Source organism: Ursus americanus, chromosome 29 (assembly GCF_024610735.1).
Source record: "Ursus americanus isolate L20-20 chromosome 29, mUrsAme1.1.p, whole genome shotgun sequence".
Classification (NCBI taxonomy): Eukaryota; Metazoa; Chordata; class Mammalia; order Carnivora; family Ursidae; genus Ursus; species Ursus americanus.
This window is the reverse complement of record NC_142155.1, coordinates 1,985,108-2,002,937: the sequence shown is the minus strand read 5'-3', so window position 1 is coordinate 2,002,937 and position 17,830 is coordinate 1,985,108. Positions and strand designations below refer to the sequence as shown.

Here is a 17,830-nt window from a genome sequence, read left to right as displayed (position 1 = left end):
AGCCAAGAGCTCAGAGAGCAAAGCCAAAAGCCTAAAAGAACAACAAACTACAGAACCACTCTAAGGAAACAGAACTAGGCCCCATTTAAAAAATATCCCCTGCCCCTGGGGTAGGTGGCCTGGCAACTTGAGTCCAGAGGCAATTCAGAACTGCCACGAACCATGAGGGCAATATGATTCCCAGTCCTCCCACTTCGAGCTGAAGCATGGATTACAGTTATTCTGTCCTCCCTCACTACCGAACAGCGACGAGGGGCCACACCAGGAGGAAAACACAAGCAGCTTCATGTGCATCTAGAACTTATTTAGATGACAGAACCCCGAACTCTGGGCCTGCTGTTGTGAGTGGGATGAAACTTCTGGGAAACTAGGATGGAGATGTGCATATTTTACATATGGAATGTGAACAATTTGTGAAGGATGAGAATCTAGATGGAGAAAGACTGTGCCAAGCATCCTGGCCTTCCTAGCCATCCCGGTGAATCATAAACATTAATAAAACAGTAATTGTTTTAAATCACTAAATTTGGAGGTGGCTTGTTATGGATAAATGATATGTTTTTTGCAGGTGCTGTGATGTTAAAAGGTTAAACCATTGGAATGATCCAAGTTGGGATTTGCTTTAAGCCAACAGAAATTATAGCCCAGTTCATACCTGTTATCCTACTATAATTATTAACAGCATCCTCTTTCAGTGGGTTTGGCCGATAGATTCTGTGGTCATCCTACCTATACTGCACAACAATGAGTTAAGGCTTTCCAGCTAGCTGTAAGTTAACATATTTAATCATACAAATCTATTTCAGATGAAATGCAAAATCTGACACAGTGCTGTTGTAAAGCCCAGCTGTTTTGTGAGGCTTAAACACTTTGAACGGTCTACTGGCAGGCTTCTGAACAGCTGAGGTTGAAGTACCAATGAGCTACTTAATGGCTGCCAGAATTAAAATACTTCCTCCATGTCTGGAATATATTTGGACTTCTAAAACGTGAATTAGAAAAAGAACACAACTGAGAAAAGATGCTACGTGTTTTGCCTTTTCTCTCATTCTTTCCCATGCTAATAATTTAAGTGTATATCATAGAGTCTGCCTATAATGAAGAGTCAATTATGAAGATTTATGAACACTTATCTTTGAATTAAAGCAGGAAGTTATAAAACTCTTCCAATCATAATGTCCCTGCCAAAGTTACTGTTTTTTAAAAATTTCATGATAATTAAGGCTTGAATAATGAGTGCATTCCTGGAAATCTTACTGAACAAAAAAATTAGTATCTACAAAAAGCAATTTAACAAGACTACCCAGTTTTGATAATGGCTCCATAGACCAAATAGCCTGGCACAGAAGTGATATTAACTCATTGGATTAAAAACTTCTTGTGGCCAAGAGTAAACATTTAGGAGATCTTTGCTGGAGAACAAATGAAAGACTTGAAGTTAAGCGCTTAAAAAAGGTTAGACTTCCTTTAGCAAGAAGTATCACATACAATACATGTGGTGTCACTGAAGACTTACAAGCATGAAAGAAGGAAAGAGAGTAGGGAAAAAAAACAGTAAAAGACAAAAATATATAGAAATAGAAGAGGCTTCCAAAAAGGAGATAAGGAGGGAATATACTGGTGAAGGTAATTACTTACTTATTAGCAATATCTCAATTCTGGAAACTTGGAAATTTTTATTTGAAGTATTCATTTATTTAATGCTAATAGAAACCATTATCAACTCTCAGTTTGTTCCAGTTTCTCACATTCCTACCTTTCCTAGCTGGAGTTCCTGAATTAAAAAATATTTTCTTAAGAATGAAAAAATAATAATTTATTTTTCATTCTTAAATAGACCTTGGTGTGTGTTTAGGATTGCCAGGCATCCTGTATATACGGACATGTCCTGAATTTAATGATTTTTATCCTGTGTCCTATATTGACTTTCTCAGAACACCCTAAATATTCTGTATTCAGGAATTTAGTATTCTTAATATTTTTCTTAATATTTTAAGGTCTTCTTTATCATTAAAAAAAAAAAAGGCAATATTGCCAATCAGAAAATTTGAGAGGACCGAAAAGTAAAACTAAAAACAAAGAATACCAATAATCTCTACCACTATTAGCATCTTGATGCATATTCTTCCAGGTCCTTTTCCCTATGTCTATGCATGTAGAATACTATCTCTCCAAATGTGTGACAAGATCATAGACTGCTTTATGACCCCTTTTCATAGAGGAATATATTATGAAAAGTTTTCATGTCACTAGATGAACATTTTAAAAGCTTGCAAACAGTCTTGAAACTCTGCCCGCCTAGAGAGGGTGAACAAATAAATTTCCCAACCCAGTGACATCTAAATACAGATCTTCCTGAACTTAAAACAGAATTACATCCCAATAAGCCCATCATAAATTGAAAAGATAGTACAAACTGCATGTAATACACCTAACGTACTGAGCACCATAGCTTAGTCCGGCCTGCCTTAAACGTGCTCAGAACACTTACATTAGGCTACACTTGGGCATAATCATCGACAAAAAGCCTACTTAATAACGTGCTGGACATCTCATGTAATTTTGGTTGTCTGCGTCAGAATAGTTATAAGTATACAGGCTGTTTAACCTCACGGCCACCTAGCTGACTAGGAGCTACGGCTCGCTGCCTCTGCCCAGCATCACGAGAGAGATCATACCACACACCACGGCCTGGAAAAAGGTCAAAATTCGAAATCTGAAGTATGGATTCTACTGAATGCATGTAGCTTTGGCGCCATTGTGAAGTCAGAAAACCTTAAGTCAAACCATTGTAAGTCAGGAACTGTCTATTTTGCTGCAGCATCAAGTAACAGTATTTTCTTTCCATATATGTGTATATGCATATGAAATATACAAGTATGTAATATACAAATATTAAATATATAAAAATACATATATTTGCATATATAAAATGTTGCCAAGTGGCATTCATTTGTTTTTCTCTTCTAACATTGTTGAATATTTTTTCTAAGTTTATTGACCATTTTTATTTCATTTGTAAATTATGTGTGCCCATATGCCCTTAGGCAATTCTTATATTTCAAATTTGACTTTTCTTATTGCCTTGAAAGTGTTCTCTGAATATTAAGAACATTATTAATGTTTATCTGCCATAATGTTATGAATATTCCCCACTTTAGCATTTATTTTAAAATTTTATTTATAATATACAGATAATCATCTTCTTTGTTGCCATTTACTCATTTTCAAATGAAATAATCAGGTTCTGTAAAGAACACATAATTTTGGCTGTTTTGCTAGCTCATATCATCAATACAACTAAGGAACCTAACTGCCGGGGCACCTGGGTGGCTTAGTCAGTTAAGCATCCAACTATTGGTTTCAGCTCAGGTCGTGTTCTTACAATTGTGGTGGAATCAAGCCGCGTGTCAGGCTCTGCACTCAGCATGGAGTCTGCCTCAGACTCTCTCTCCCTCTCCCTTCCATTCACTCTCTCTCTCTCTTAAATAAATAAAAAAATAAAAGGAAACTAACTGCCAACATTCAGCCAAGAGTCTGAGGCATAAAATTTTAAATATTGCATAAAAGCAATACTTTAAATGTCAGTATGCATATGAGGTGGCATGAATGTTAAAAAGTGGTAGAAATAAAAATGATTAAAATTTGACTGTGATTCAGCAAGTCTGGAGTAGGGCCCAGGATTTTGCATTCTTAACACATGCCCCTGGTAATTCTGAAATGGTTGGTTCATAGAACATATACTGAGAACCACTAATTTCAAATTTTTATTATTAAGTTAAAATAAAGTATTCTACTTCCCAAAAGGTTCCTGTCTCAGATAAATATCTTGCCTATTTTAGTTTATATAACGGGTATTCCTAAAAGATACCACAAATTTCAAGGACTTTCTGATAGTTTTAGGGCATATAAAGCCAAACTGAAGAAAGACCCCATCTCGTTCCCAAGGCATTGGTGTGGTATCTCAAAAAACAAAGAAATTCTTGTTACGATCCATTATCATCTAATTTAAAGAGGGTGAGATAAAAAGAGATAGCAAAGAGTAAGCACACAACGCTACAAACTGAGAGGCTGGAAACTGAGGGACCTTTTTCCCTCCTCTGGCTTTTTAGCGCTCATTACAGCACAGGATCACTTGTCTGAAATGACGAGCAATGCCATACTATGAAAGGAACAAGACAGAAATGAAGGAGGGCGGGGTGACGAATGATGACATTCTGGCTGGGACTCCGTGGCAGTCAGAATAATGACTTCCCCCATCCTTAGAACCTGCAAATATGTTACCTTATGTGGCAAAAGAGACTGCAGATGTGATTAAGGGTGAGTCCTTGAGAGTAAAAAATCTTTCCTGGCCGTACTCAGAGAAAGAACTGTGAAGACCGAAGCAAAGCCAGAAAGACATTGCTGGCTTGAAAACGGAAAAAGAGCACCATGAACTAAGGAACAAAGGAGGCAGTCTCTAGAAGCTGGAAAAGACAGGCTGTGAAACACAGCCCTGTAGACACCTTTCATGATGTTAGCCTTTTGAGACCTGTGTTAGACTTGTGACCTATAGAACTATAATGTAATATGTTTGTGTTGTTTAAAGCCATTGAGCTTGAGTTTTTAGGGTAGCAACAGAAAACTAACATGGGCCACATTTTAGTGCCAACACTGGTTTCTGACATATGGCAGCTACATGTGACAGAAAGTCTATCAGGTTTTTCTTTCTTTCAGTTTCTCTCCACCATGGCCAAATCATGCCAAATATGAAGAGTACTTTCTGGAACACAAAGGTGAACCTTCTAAATGGAAGGAGGCTTCAAACTTGTGAGTTCAAGTTCCTGCAGGGATTCTAGATATAGACACACTGTATACACGAACAAAAGGCCAGACTAAACATAAAACCAGAATCAGAAATCTGAGACCTGGAGCGATGACTTAATAAATGAAGAATAACTATGAAAAAACAACTATCCATGCCCTCTTGAAGACTAACCAAATGTTATGGGCCAAACTATGTCCTCACCAAAATCATATGTTGAAGTCCTAACTCCCAAAACCTCAGAATATGACTATATTTGGAAACAGAGTCTTTAAAGAGGTAATTAAGTTAAATGAGGTCATTAGGGTGGTCCTAATCCAACATAACTAGTGTTCTTGTAAGAAAAAATTAGCACACGGATGCGCACAGCGGAAAGACCATATGAAGACACTGGAGGAAAACCAGAGGAAGAAAAGCCAAGGAGAGAGATCTTAGAAGAAATTAACCCTGTTGACACCTTGATCTTGGGTATCTGTTCTCCAGGACCGTGAGAAAACAGATTTCTATTGGCGCACCACCCAGTCTGTAGTACTGTTATGGCAGCTCTAGGAAACTAAGACACCATGTAATATATGAAGCCTAATAAGACCCAGACCAGCATGTAGGGGACACAAGGAACATCTACTCACATCTTTAGTCAAATAGCAAACTTTGATATTTGTCACTTATTAAAGAAAAACAGACAAATAAGAAACATAATTACTATGAAAAGATTTTGCAACAATGATTTAAAAAGAAACTGAATATGGTATGCTCTTAAAAGATAATTGAAGAAAATTCACTTCTGGTAACAGAAGTAAATTGTATATAGCTACAGTTTCAAAAGTAACACAAAGAAAATGTGAACTGTGAAATGACAGATGAAAGATAAGATGGAAACACAAACATCCTACCTAAATGAATGCTTTGCTTTATTAACCTAAAGAATAAGAGTATTTTTTAGCCAAACACTTTTATGGCTAGTTTTCATTGTCTTTGGCTTTTTTTTTTTTTAAGATTTTATTTTTAAGTAATCTCTACACTCAACGTGGACTTGAATTTACAATCCCAAGGTCAAGAGCCACATGCTCTACTGACTGAGCCAGCCATGCCCCCAATCAGTGTCTTTGTTCTTTAAATCTCCTTTAGGTGAAAGCTGCAGAGATTAAGAAAATTAGGCAAGTGTGATCTTATAGCAAGTGAACAATATCCTATCAATTGGCTCCTAATTTCTTTCCTGTTTTCATTGCTGCTACTCAATATAGATATTTATGATAAAAGAGGAAAGTGTTTATAATTTATAAAAAAGGGCTCTAGTTCTCATTAAACTTTGCTAGAGTATTCTGGGTAAGAAAATAAGTGGTGTTATCAATTTATTTTTATATTTTTACCATGAGGTGTAAAATTGGACCGAGATTCACAGAAGAGATGAGATTAAAAGTTTTTACCACAGGAATGTTTTTACTGAAAGCACTTTTCCACATGTGAAAGTAGAACATAAAGTAGCAAATAAAAACTCCATTACATTTTACACTTAGTCATATTGTAGTGAATTAAATTTTCTTTGTCTTTTTAGTTAAGCAGCAGTACAAAATAAAAAGAATAAAGTGTCAGAATGAATTAAATAAGAATATTAAGAGTTAACAACTCATCTCACATTAAATGTTTTTCTATTCTCCCTTATGTATTAACTAAGAGCTATAAACATAAAAATTTAGATTAGACTGTTTATAAGTTAGAATGTTACTAACATATTTTGAATTCCAATAGCTCACAAGAGAAAAAGAAAGTCATGTGTTGGAGCATTTCTATTTTAAACAACAGAAAAGTTCATCTAGAATCTAAATGGCTTCTACTCTTCCTAATATGTAAGTGCTTTATTGTTCATAGAATACAGTTGATATGTGTGTCCCAAAAGTGAATAAAATTATGAGAAAGTTAAGGAAAAGACAAAAATATATTCTGCTTTATAAATACAACATACTTCTATTAGTTTTTGGAAAAGACAAAGCAGATGTGTACTTAAAAAAAATCATTCTTCTGATGAACCAAATCACATGTCACTATTTCTTTGCTTTGAAATTTTGAACACCATATAACATTAGCAGAATAAACTACTATTGTTATTGCAAATGAAATAATTTTTGTTAATTAGTTATTACAACTACCTGGGAGAAGTCTTGAATTTTTAATATATATTTTGTAAGCAATCACCCTACTGAGGGCTCTAATTTGGTCATAATTTTTACTTGATTTTCTTGGGTTTCATCAATAAACACATTACCTATAAATAACAATAACTGGGTCTTCCAGTCAGTCAATGCTTCCATTTGTTTTTCTTGTCTTATTGCAAAGGCTAGCACTTTCTGAACAATCAAAGAGAATAGTGATAACAAGTGTCTTGATAACTTTTTAAAAGAAAGCCTCAAGGAGCGCCTGGGTGGCACAGTCCATTAAACATCTGACTCTTGGTTTAGGCTCAGGTCACGATCTCTGGGTAATGGGATTGAGCCCCGTTTCAGGCTCTGGACTCATCGTGGAGTCTGCTTAAAGATTCTCTCTCTCTCTCACTCCGCCCCTCTCTTCACCCTCACACGCATGCTCTTTCTCTCAAATAAATAAATCTTTATAAAAAAAATAAAAGAATGCCTCCATTACCATTAATTAAGATGTTGCTAATGGTTTGAATAGCTTTTGACATTAAGAGTATTCTGCAAGATTCAGTTTGCCAGTATTTTACGAAGGATTTTTGCTTCTACATATAAGCTAACATTTACTAAGTGCTTACAAAATGTCAATCACAATCATAAACACTCTTAAGAGCATTAAATTATGACAACTCTGTAAGATACATACTCATTTCACATGAGGAAACTGAAGCACAGAAGAGTTAAGTAACTTTTTCAAGATTGCACATCTATAAAGTGGTAAAGGTAGGAACATGGATAAACATGAGACAAATTAGCAATTTTTTTATTATGTGTTATCTTTTTTTTTTTTACCAGGTTTGGATATCAAGGTTATGGTATTTTCATAAAATTAAATGTGAAACTGTGAATATTTTATAGAGTACCAGAGCTACGTTTCCTTAAAAGTTTGAATGACCAAATGCATAATCTTGTATGAGTTTAAAACTGAATTCTACTTAATTTAACATCAAAATTTAGGGATGCCTGGGTGGCTCAGTTGGTTAAGCATCTGTCTTCGGATCAGGTCATGATCCCAGCGTCCTGTGATGGAGTCTCACATTGGGCTCCTTGCACAGCAGGGAGTCTGCCCTTTGCCTGCTACTCCCTCTGCTTGTGCCCTCTCTCTCCCTCTGTCAAATAAATAAATAAAATATTTTTAAAAAATTTAGACCTATTTACCCCTTTGCGTGTTTGTCTCTTATCTTTCTGTCTAATGCTTGCATAAATCTGGTGAACTGGTTCACAAGCATTCAACCATTTTGGATAGAGCCTGACCATTTTACCTAACAGCCTAGGAGCCCCAACTAATTGTCACAAGGTGAAGGCTAGCCAGGCCTGAAAAACTAACCATGTGACTTAGGGTGAGGGACTTTGGTTCAAATGTAATCAGTCAAACTGGTACCTGAGTTCACATGGACAATCAATCAATCATGCCTGGGTAATGGAGCCCCAACAGAAACTGAACAGTGGGGGTCCATATCAACCTCACACATTAACACCACAACTTGCCCTGACTCCACAGAGAGGAAAATAGAAGCCTCATACTTGGAACCCTCTGAAACTCTCCCCTATGCATCTCTTCCTTTGGCTGATTTTAATCTGTATCCTGTCCCTATAATGCACCATAACTGCAATTATAATAGCTTTTTTTGAGATCTGTAAGTCCTTTTAGTGAATTATCAAGCCTGACAGTCAGCTTTGGGGAATCTCCCCCCAAACTTGCAGCTGGTGTCAGAAGTAAAGACAGATGTGGGGAATTTGTAGTCTGGCTAACTCCACATACAACTAGGTTATCTTTTTAAAAGGAACAAATAATGTACTCTTTTTAAAATAGGAACTCTAGCTAATCATATTGATATATATTTTCACTATTACTAATTATGATTTATAGAAAAATGGGAGTTATATGCAGATAACAGTAATATAGAGACTAATAATATATTGTAACTGGCAGAGAAATGGTGTGCTGACTGTCCTTAATGGTTTGCCAAATGTCCTTATCTAAGCATTTAATATATTTCTGAAACTAGTTACATATGTATCTCCTTTTCTAGATTCAGAACATCTTGCTGGCAATATCTTAAACTATTAACTCCGTTATTACCTAGGTTTTGCTCAGGCCCTAACAGATAGGTGCTCAATGTTTGTCTAATTCAAGGAAATCTACATAATGGAATTTGAAGAGTTTTGGAAAGGTCTCTCAAGCTAAAAAGATATTCTCAGTGACCGGTCAAAGAGTTAAAATTCCACTATTCATTTTTTCCCTAATATCTCTAAAAGTCCACTAGCAATAAGTAAAAATCTCTAGAAATAACACACAGCATTTTAATAACAGACTCATTTAAATTATCAGATTATTTTCTAATTTAGTAACTTGAAAACCTTTCAAATGTAGTAAGCACCAGGCATGTTTTTGTTTGTTTGTACTTTTTACAAGCAAGAAATAAATCTTTATTTTAAGCCACTGAAATCTGGGGGTTGGTTGTTACCATTGCATGACCTCACATATCCTAACACATATATTAATACTGAATTTTTCTGTACTAAATAAGTAACAACTATATGCCTATTAAAATAAAAGGATAAATAGAAAAAAAATTACAGTGTGTTTTTCCAACATCATGATTAGTCTTCAGTGAATCAACAGAGGGCTGGAAGATGTGAACACAGTAATATAAAAAGCGAATGGATTAAATGCTTACAGAATTCTGAACAGAAGCACCAGTCATGCTTAATGAGAGAAGGGCAAAAGAAAGCAAGATCTACAGCAAGGCAAAGAGATCTGAGGAAGGACCAATGGATATGGATTCTGTAGGCTGAGGGGGTAGGATACTGGACAGAAATGGAATAACATAACAGCACTGGATGTCCAAAGAGGAAAGGAATACAGGAATACTAGAAGATAATTCGAGAAAACTCAAGACAACTGGCCAATTTGACAATTTTAAGACCTATTTTCATGAAATAAAGTATTTCATACAACTAATACAATCTATCAGTGCAAGAGTCCTAGTGTTATGGTTTAATCATTAGTGCATAACTCTATGTCCACATTACATTGACAACATCTCAATAAAAGACCCAAGTTTAGGGGTGTGGCTGGCTTAGTCAGTGGAACATGTGACTCTTTATCTCGGGTCGTGGGTTCGAGCCCCATGATGGATGTGGAGATTACTTTAAAAAAATAATAAAATCTTTAAAAGACAAAACAGGGGCGCCTGGGTGGCACAGCGGTTAAGCGTCTGCCTTCGGCTCAGGGCGTGATCCCGGCGTTATGGGATCGAGCCCCACGTCAGGCTCCTCCGCTATGAGCCTGCTTCTTCCTCTCCCACTCCCCCTGCTTGTGTTCCCTCTCTCGCTAGCTGTCTCTATCTCTGTCGAATAAATAAATAAAAATCTTTAAAAAAATTAAAAAATAAAAATAAAAAATAAAAAACAAAACAAAAACCCGAATTTAAAACTGAATTCTTACATTTCTGCATGCCTTTCTCATCAGCCCTCTTCATCTCTCCCTAGGATTCTTAAGATGTTCTACAGACTTTGTCATTTTAAAGATTTTATTTATTTACTACTTTGAGAGAGAGAGAACAAGGAAGACAACACAAGTGGGGAGAGTGTCAGTGGGAGAGAGAGAAGCAGACTCCCCACTAGCAGGGAGCCCGATGCCAGGCTCGATCCTGGAACTCCAAGATTATGATCTGAGCCAAAGGCAGATGTTTAGTCGACTAAGCCATCAAGCACCCCCAGATTTTGTAATTTTAAGCTTTACTTGATGTCACTGTAATCTATCACAGAAGAATGTTTTTTAAATAAATGAAAAAATAAAGAGGAAATCTAAATGTTCAATGCATAGACACAATTTTAGTATGATTGTTCTAAGACATCGGCTTTGATAATTTCTAGTGATTTCTATTAGTACTGAAAAAGAAAATATCATATAAACGGTGTGCTTTTATCAAAATGTTTCCTTTCAGGCTAAATGAGCACTTACATATATATAGGAAGTTATATACTATAACTTTCTCTATTAATGAATATCAAAACTGCTCAAATTAATATTATACTATCAATGAGTCAATTGCCTTAGAAGGGGACAAAAAGAACAACTCTAAAAACTGTACATACTCCACCTTTAATTTCTAGTATCTATCCCCGTGACTGAACCTCAACATTAGCAATAAAGGGTGAGCAAAAATACGTACTGATACACCACTTTAAGATTCTAAAATACTGATGCAGGAATGAGAAGCAATAAATTCTAAATCATCAGGGGCGCCTGGGTGGCTTAGTTGGTTACACATCCGACTCTCGATTTGGCCTCAGGACACGATCCCGGGGTTTGGGATCGAGTCCTGAGTCCGGCTCCCCACTCAGCAGGGAGTCTGCTTGTCTCCCTCTCCCTTTGCCCTTCCCCCTGCTCTCTCTCTAAAATAAATAAACCTTTAAAAATATATAAAAAATAAAAAATAAAATAAATTCCAAATCATCTGCCACAGGTTTAAAACAGACTTTTAGAACAAGATTTCATATTGATTAAACTTAGTAGTCCTTTGGGATTAGTTTCTACATAGTACCAAAGCAATAATTTTTAAAAAGAAACTATGATCTCCCAAAGTAAAACATACACTCTATAGAATGGTGTGAATGTTCATCAAAGGATAAAACACTAAACAAGCTGGTAAAAGACCGATCACATAATAGAGAAGGGGAAGAAAAAAGGAAAAGAGAAAGAATAATTTTCTTATAATACTTGGGGGATGAGTTTGAGGAGGGAGGAAGAACCAGACAGAAAAGAATGAATGTCATGAAGTTCCTGGAAAAAAGCTCAAAATACAAGAACTGGTGCTATTTTTTAAGGTGTACAGCTGTCTCACAGACTTAAATTGTTTACCTCATTTTCTGTTCCCACATCCAGAATAATAGGCAGACATTCTTGAGGATTCATCCCTCCACAGGCTGTATACAGTGCCAGCTTGCCCACAGGGATGCCCATTCCATTACAGCCAAGGTCTCCCAAGCCAAGAATACGCTCTCCATCAGTCACCACAATAGCCTGGAAGAGAAAGAAAAAGTATCTATTAATAGATGTTTACAAATCCAGGGGCACAGCTCCTTGTCTCTGCTTCTGAAGTTAATACTTATGTAATGAAATATTAAGCTGTCAAAAGCATAAATTCAATATACATCTAAGAGAGTTCATATGGGGGCACCTGGGTGGCTTAGCTGGTTAAGCAGCTGCCTTTGGCTCGGGTCATGATCCTGGGGTCCAGGGATCAAGCCCCGCATGGTCAGGCTGCCTGCTCAGCAGGGAGCCTGCTTCTCCCTCTGTCTCTCCTCCTGCTTGTGCTCTCTCTCTGTCAAATAAATAAAAATCTTTAAAAAAACAGAGAGAGATTTCATATGATATTAGTGTGGAAGAATGGAGAGAAGAAATAAAGTTGATATATATTTTTAAACTATTTTTTAAAAATATATATGATTACTTTGGTCGGTGAAGAAAGAAGAGATGGTATGCACATAAAGATTCAAATAGCTTTGTGGCAAATGGGAAGAGTACAGGGAAATAGCTTGAAGTGGGAGCTAACGTGAAACCAGCCCCTTCCACTTTGAGCATAATTTTGGGAGTGCCCTAGGTAAAAAATGCGTGATTGCTAAGTAGCCCCCAAATGCTCTGATGTTAGTTTATGCATCTTGGCACCATCCTCCTATTTTCACAGCAATGTTGATCCATCCTCTCTAACTCTTATAACCACTGGATATTGTTTTACCATTTTTCAAATATACGAAGTACAGTCTTGCTACATCTCTTACCTGATAATCTTCTAGAAGGCTTAATGAATTTTATTTAGTTTCTTTCCCATCACCCTGGATATCTATGAGCCATCCATGTTAATCATGAGGAGATTTTTATTTCTATTTTATTTGATATCTGTATGAAATTGATGCATCTAACATCCTTGTTCTGTGATTCATGGCCATTATATGAATTTAAGCAGAACCAATCTTGTGAAACACAATTTATTAGATTTTCTCTAAACTCCTACATTCATCGTTTCCGTGGAGCCTTGGGAAAATGTCAGTCATTTGACCTTAAATAAATGGATAAATTAAATCTTCTGTTTCTTATTTGCAAAATAGGAATAATAATGGTACTTTTTAGAAGAGCTGCATAAAAATAGGAACCGACTGTATTTTGTTCACTACTGTGCACCAACACTGTGCACAGTGTTTGGAACATAGTCAACAATGAATAAACATTAGTTAATTTCATAAATCTGTGATTCAATAAAATGAGAACATGATATACAGAGTACTTAAACATATATAGTAACTGGTACATTACAAATTCCCAACAAATCGTAGCTATCAATACTACTACTACCATCAAGAGCATTATGCAGAGTCATGGTCTTTTAGAAGAGAATTTAGAGTGTATTCAGTCCATTCCTCTTATTTTATAGATTAGGAAACTGAAGATCAGAGAACTGAAATCATCTGCCTAAGGTGACTGACCTGCTTAATTCCAAAGAATGGGAAGCTGGTTCTATTAACTCGTAGTACAATATTTTTCCACTATACTAGTGCAGAACATATTTTAAAATATACTTTTGAGATCTTCTTAATTTTCTGTTCACCTACACTATGCAGCTCTTAAAGAACTGCCTTAAAAATAAATACATTTGAGAAGTGGGTGGAAATTATTTTTGCATATCCCATAAAGCTGACCTTTGTCAAATTTTCCATGTCTAATCGCAAAGGGTCAATAGGTTATGCTGTTTTGAAGAAGGCAACTTGATACCACTGGTTTAGTTGGCTCTGATTTAAGATAAGAAAGATAAACAAATACTACAGAAAATTATAACTTTGTTTTTGAAATTAAAACCAAATTTTCAAAGTTCAAATACTCCAAACACATTTTTGACATTGTTCTATTTATCACACTATCACAGAGGTACTTTTTTCTATCGCTGATAATGTATACTTTTATGTATGTGTCCTTTAAACAGGTAAAGTCTAGTTGGCCTGCAAATATTTTAAAAATATTTTTAGGAGATATTTTATAAGGAGAGCAACATTGTCATATAACTTAGGTATGATCTGAGTAATAATTTATATAATGTTCTCCAGGTTCGTTAAAGATACTTAGACCCTGGGAGTTGCTACTTGTGATTTTCATCCGTTTCAACATTTTTGAAAAAGGGGTTGAAAATAATAATAGCTTCATTTATTTTTGATAACATATCTAAGTTCAATTAAATCTATGTCTTGTATATAAAGTTAAGGGAAAATGTTATTTTCATTTCTTCATAAGTTTTATTCTCTAAGCTCTCCTCTCATCCTGAGCTATTAATTTTATTATATAACATAGGTGGTAGTTATTTGAGGTTTGTGTTTTTTTTTTTAAAGATTTGCTCATTTGAGAGAGAGAGAGAGACAGCCCGAGGAGGGGAGGGGCAGAGGGAGAGGGAAAGAGAGAATCCCAAGCAGACTCCGCGCCCAGCAAGGAGACCAACATGGGGCGGGGCTTGATTTCACGACCCTAAGATCATGACCTGAGTCGAAATCAAAAGTCGGATGCTCAACTGACTGAGCCACCCAGGTGCCCGTGATTAATTTTTAAACTCTGTTTTGAGGCATTTGCTATTTTATCTGCTTAGGCCTTGTTACAAATGCACATTTGTAGCAACAATTCACAAACATCTCAACATTAAAGTAGATTTTAATAGTGAAGGAATCCTCTGAAAAACAGAAATGTGTCATCTACACAGTGTATCATTAAACTGACATTCCCTTGGCGTTTGTTTTTATCTACTTCATCTTCCACCCAACGACAACAGAGCATTTGGATGTCTTCTCCACAATGATGAAGTTACCACAGGAGGATTATCTCAGTAAGACCACCATCATTCTCTCAGTGATGTCTGCTTTCATCCTACTGCGTCAATTATTACTTGGGCGTTAGCTGACTAGTAACTCTGCATAAGGTATGCAGGGGTTCTCCTGAACACACACAGACACCCTCACTGTGTCTCCTGTCTTCCTTCCTTCTTTTCCTTCCCCAGGGCCTTTCTGCTGTGGCCACACCTGGATGCACAACTCTCACCTCTTCTCCTCTGTCTGATGAGCCTTCCTCAAATATTACTTACAGAAAGTCATTCCTATCTGTAAATATGACATTCTATTATTTCAAGTTTAAATCCCTCTTTCAGGGGCGCCTGGGTGGCTCAGTCGTTGAGCGTCTGCCTTCGGCTCAGGGCGTGATCCTGGTGTTCTGGGATCGAGCCCCATATCAGGCTCCTCCTCTATGAGCCTGCTTCTTCCTCTCCCACTCCCCCTGCTGTGTTCCCTCTCTCGCTGGCTGTCTCTCTCTGTCAAATAAATAAAATCTTTAAAAATAAAAAATAAATATAAAATAAATCCCTCTTTCTGAATGTCAAGACCTTTCATAATAATTTGATCACTTCTTACTTAAGCCATCTTAATCCCACCACATTTCCATATGAACACTTAGTGTTAGTCAGGCCAGCCGATTAATTCACTTACTGCACAAAAACACACCATTCTCTTCCTGAACTAGAGACGTACATTCATCTGTTTCCTTCTTCGGATAGTATCATCTTCCCTTTCTAATTACCAAAGGCTAAATTTAAATTTCAACTTTGGTACAAAAATTTCTTAACTGTTTCAGCCTTCTCTGAACAGTCTTCCTCTGAAGAGAATACAGCATTTATAATTTATACTAGTTTAATTATATATTGTCTAATAATTGATTGCCTTTGTTTCTTGTGTGCTTTTGACTACACAGTAGGGACCACATCTTATTCTTCAATATTCTATTACAATAAACAGCTGCCATTTAAGTGCCTATTAGGTGCCAGATACTATGCTAGGCTTTTAAAATAATAGTAAGTATAGTTAGGATCAGGAATATCAGTGAGGACCCAATATTAAGAGTTAAAAGAACAAAGGTAGGCTACTAATGAAGATAAATATTCAGAGATGGGCTGACAGGAAGAACACAAAGCCAGCTGACTGTGTATTGCTAGCTATTATGATGACGTGGGTATTAGTCCTCTCTACCCCAGAACTATTTCCTATACTGACTCACTTTTAAAATCCTCTCTAGATTCCAGTTAAAATGTAAGCATGCTTCTCAGACATTTTACACTTCACAGAACTAACACACTTTGGGGTAGATTCTGAGGATACGATCCAAGGACAGTGCAGTCTACCTGGTGGGAGAAAAGCTGAGGAAACGAATTTGGTAAAAGTAAAACCATTGGTAAGACTGGAAATCATGAAAAACATCTTGCTTTACAAGTTGGCCTGGCACAAGCCTTACAGAGCAGAGGCAATCAGTTCTAGCCATGACTGCTCAGAAGAAAGGGAGCAATGCTTCAGGAGTCACAGCTGAAGTCCTCTGCACCCCTATAAAAGGCATCGGTTTATTCAATCTTACTCCTAAAACACAGTGATATGGGAAACAAAGGCAGGAGAAAAATTAAATGTCCTTACTACCTACAGCCCATTGACAAGTCCTTGAAAGAGGTAGAGTGACAGTCCTCTAGGGACTCCACTGCTCCACGTTAATACTTTGCTAAGGGCAAAAGGCCCTAGCCTGACCGCGCCTCCCCCCAGGATCCTGTTAAGTCTACTTTAACGTGTGAAAATTCCTTTGGAAATTTCCTTTATCTCTCAACCCCCAAGGCACGTGTTGGCAATCATCCCCCAAGCATGTGGCCCACCGATATACATCTGAAGGGTCTCCTGACTAAAGTTTCATTAGACGGTAATAAATGACCTTTTCCCAACAAGAACTAGGCCCCTCAAGGTCCTGGAAACCTTGCTTCTAAAACTCCTTAGAGACTTTTGCTATCCCTAACCCCCTCCCAACTTAAGGATATATAATGGGCCACTCCTCTTGACTCCAGGGCAGCTCTTTCTGCCCATGGGTTCCGTCCCCATGCTTTAATAAAACCACCTTTTTGCACCAAAGACGTCTCAAGAATTCCTTCTTGGCCGTCGGCTTCGTACTCTAACGTCTTTCCTATATCAACGGCACAAAGTTGCTTGGCACCTAACAGAAAGTGAAAAAAAAAAAAAAAAGAGCCAGGGAAGTGACAAGTACATCTCACTTTCCTCAGACAAGAAAGGCCCCGTAGAGACCATGTTTAAGAGCAAGGGGTCCTGCGGCCTGTGTTCAGTTCCCACCACCACCAAGCACTACTGTGTAGCCTGCCCCCCTTCCTTTCCTCACTGAATTATCATGATAATTACAAATGTCAATCCAGGTTGTGTCTCACACAGAAAGCGACTAAACGTTGGATACTACTCTTATTTTTTTCCATTATGTCACTGAGAGGAGAGTCAGATGAACTACTGAAGGTCATAATGATAAAAGAGGTGGATTAATGGATTTTTTTTTTTTTTTGTCTACCTGTGTTCCTCTTAGTGGATGATTAAACCCAACAAATGTGAAAAGGGACTTTGCTTAAAGAAATTCAGAGACAACTTCAACATTTATTCAACATTTATCATCATTTACAATGGGTCAAGAAATATTAAGAAATCAGATAGAAATAATAAAGAAACATAGTCTCTAATCGGTACCAAAATAAAACTAATCCAGTATGCAAATTCGAAGAGCTATAAATTAGGTGACATTCACTAGAAAAGATAGTGACTGTTGATGTGAAGAACAAAGGCAAAACAGAAGTGTAGAGAAAATTAAATGTCCGTATAACTTGCAGCCCATTGACAAAAACTTGAGGCAGGCAGAGTATGACATTTCTCCAGGAACTCCCAATCTTAATATTAATGCTTTGCTAGAGGAAAAAAACCACCTTGGCCTGAGGAT

General features: G+C 36.8%; 1 protein-coding gene across 1 annotated transcript in view; it reads right to left on the bottom strand.

The window, feature by feature from the left end:
- The window catches only part of ME1 (malic enzyme 1), a 176,501-nt gene that overhangs the window by 93,738 nt on the left and 64,933 nt on the right, over positions 1–17,830 (bottom strand). The window contains exon 5 of the mRNA XM_045804466.2: positions 11,864–12,025. Coding sequence (XP_045660422.1) covers positions 11,864–12,025 — 162 coding nt within the window. The remainder of the gene's footprint in view (positions 1–11,863; positions 12,026–17,830) is intronic.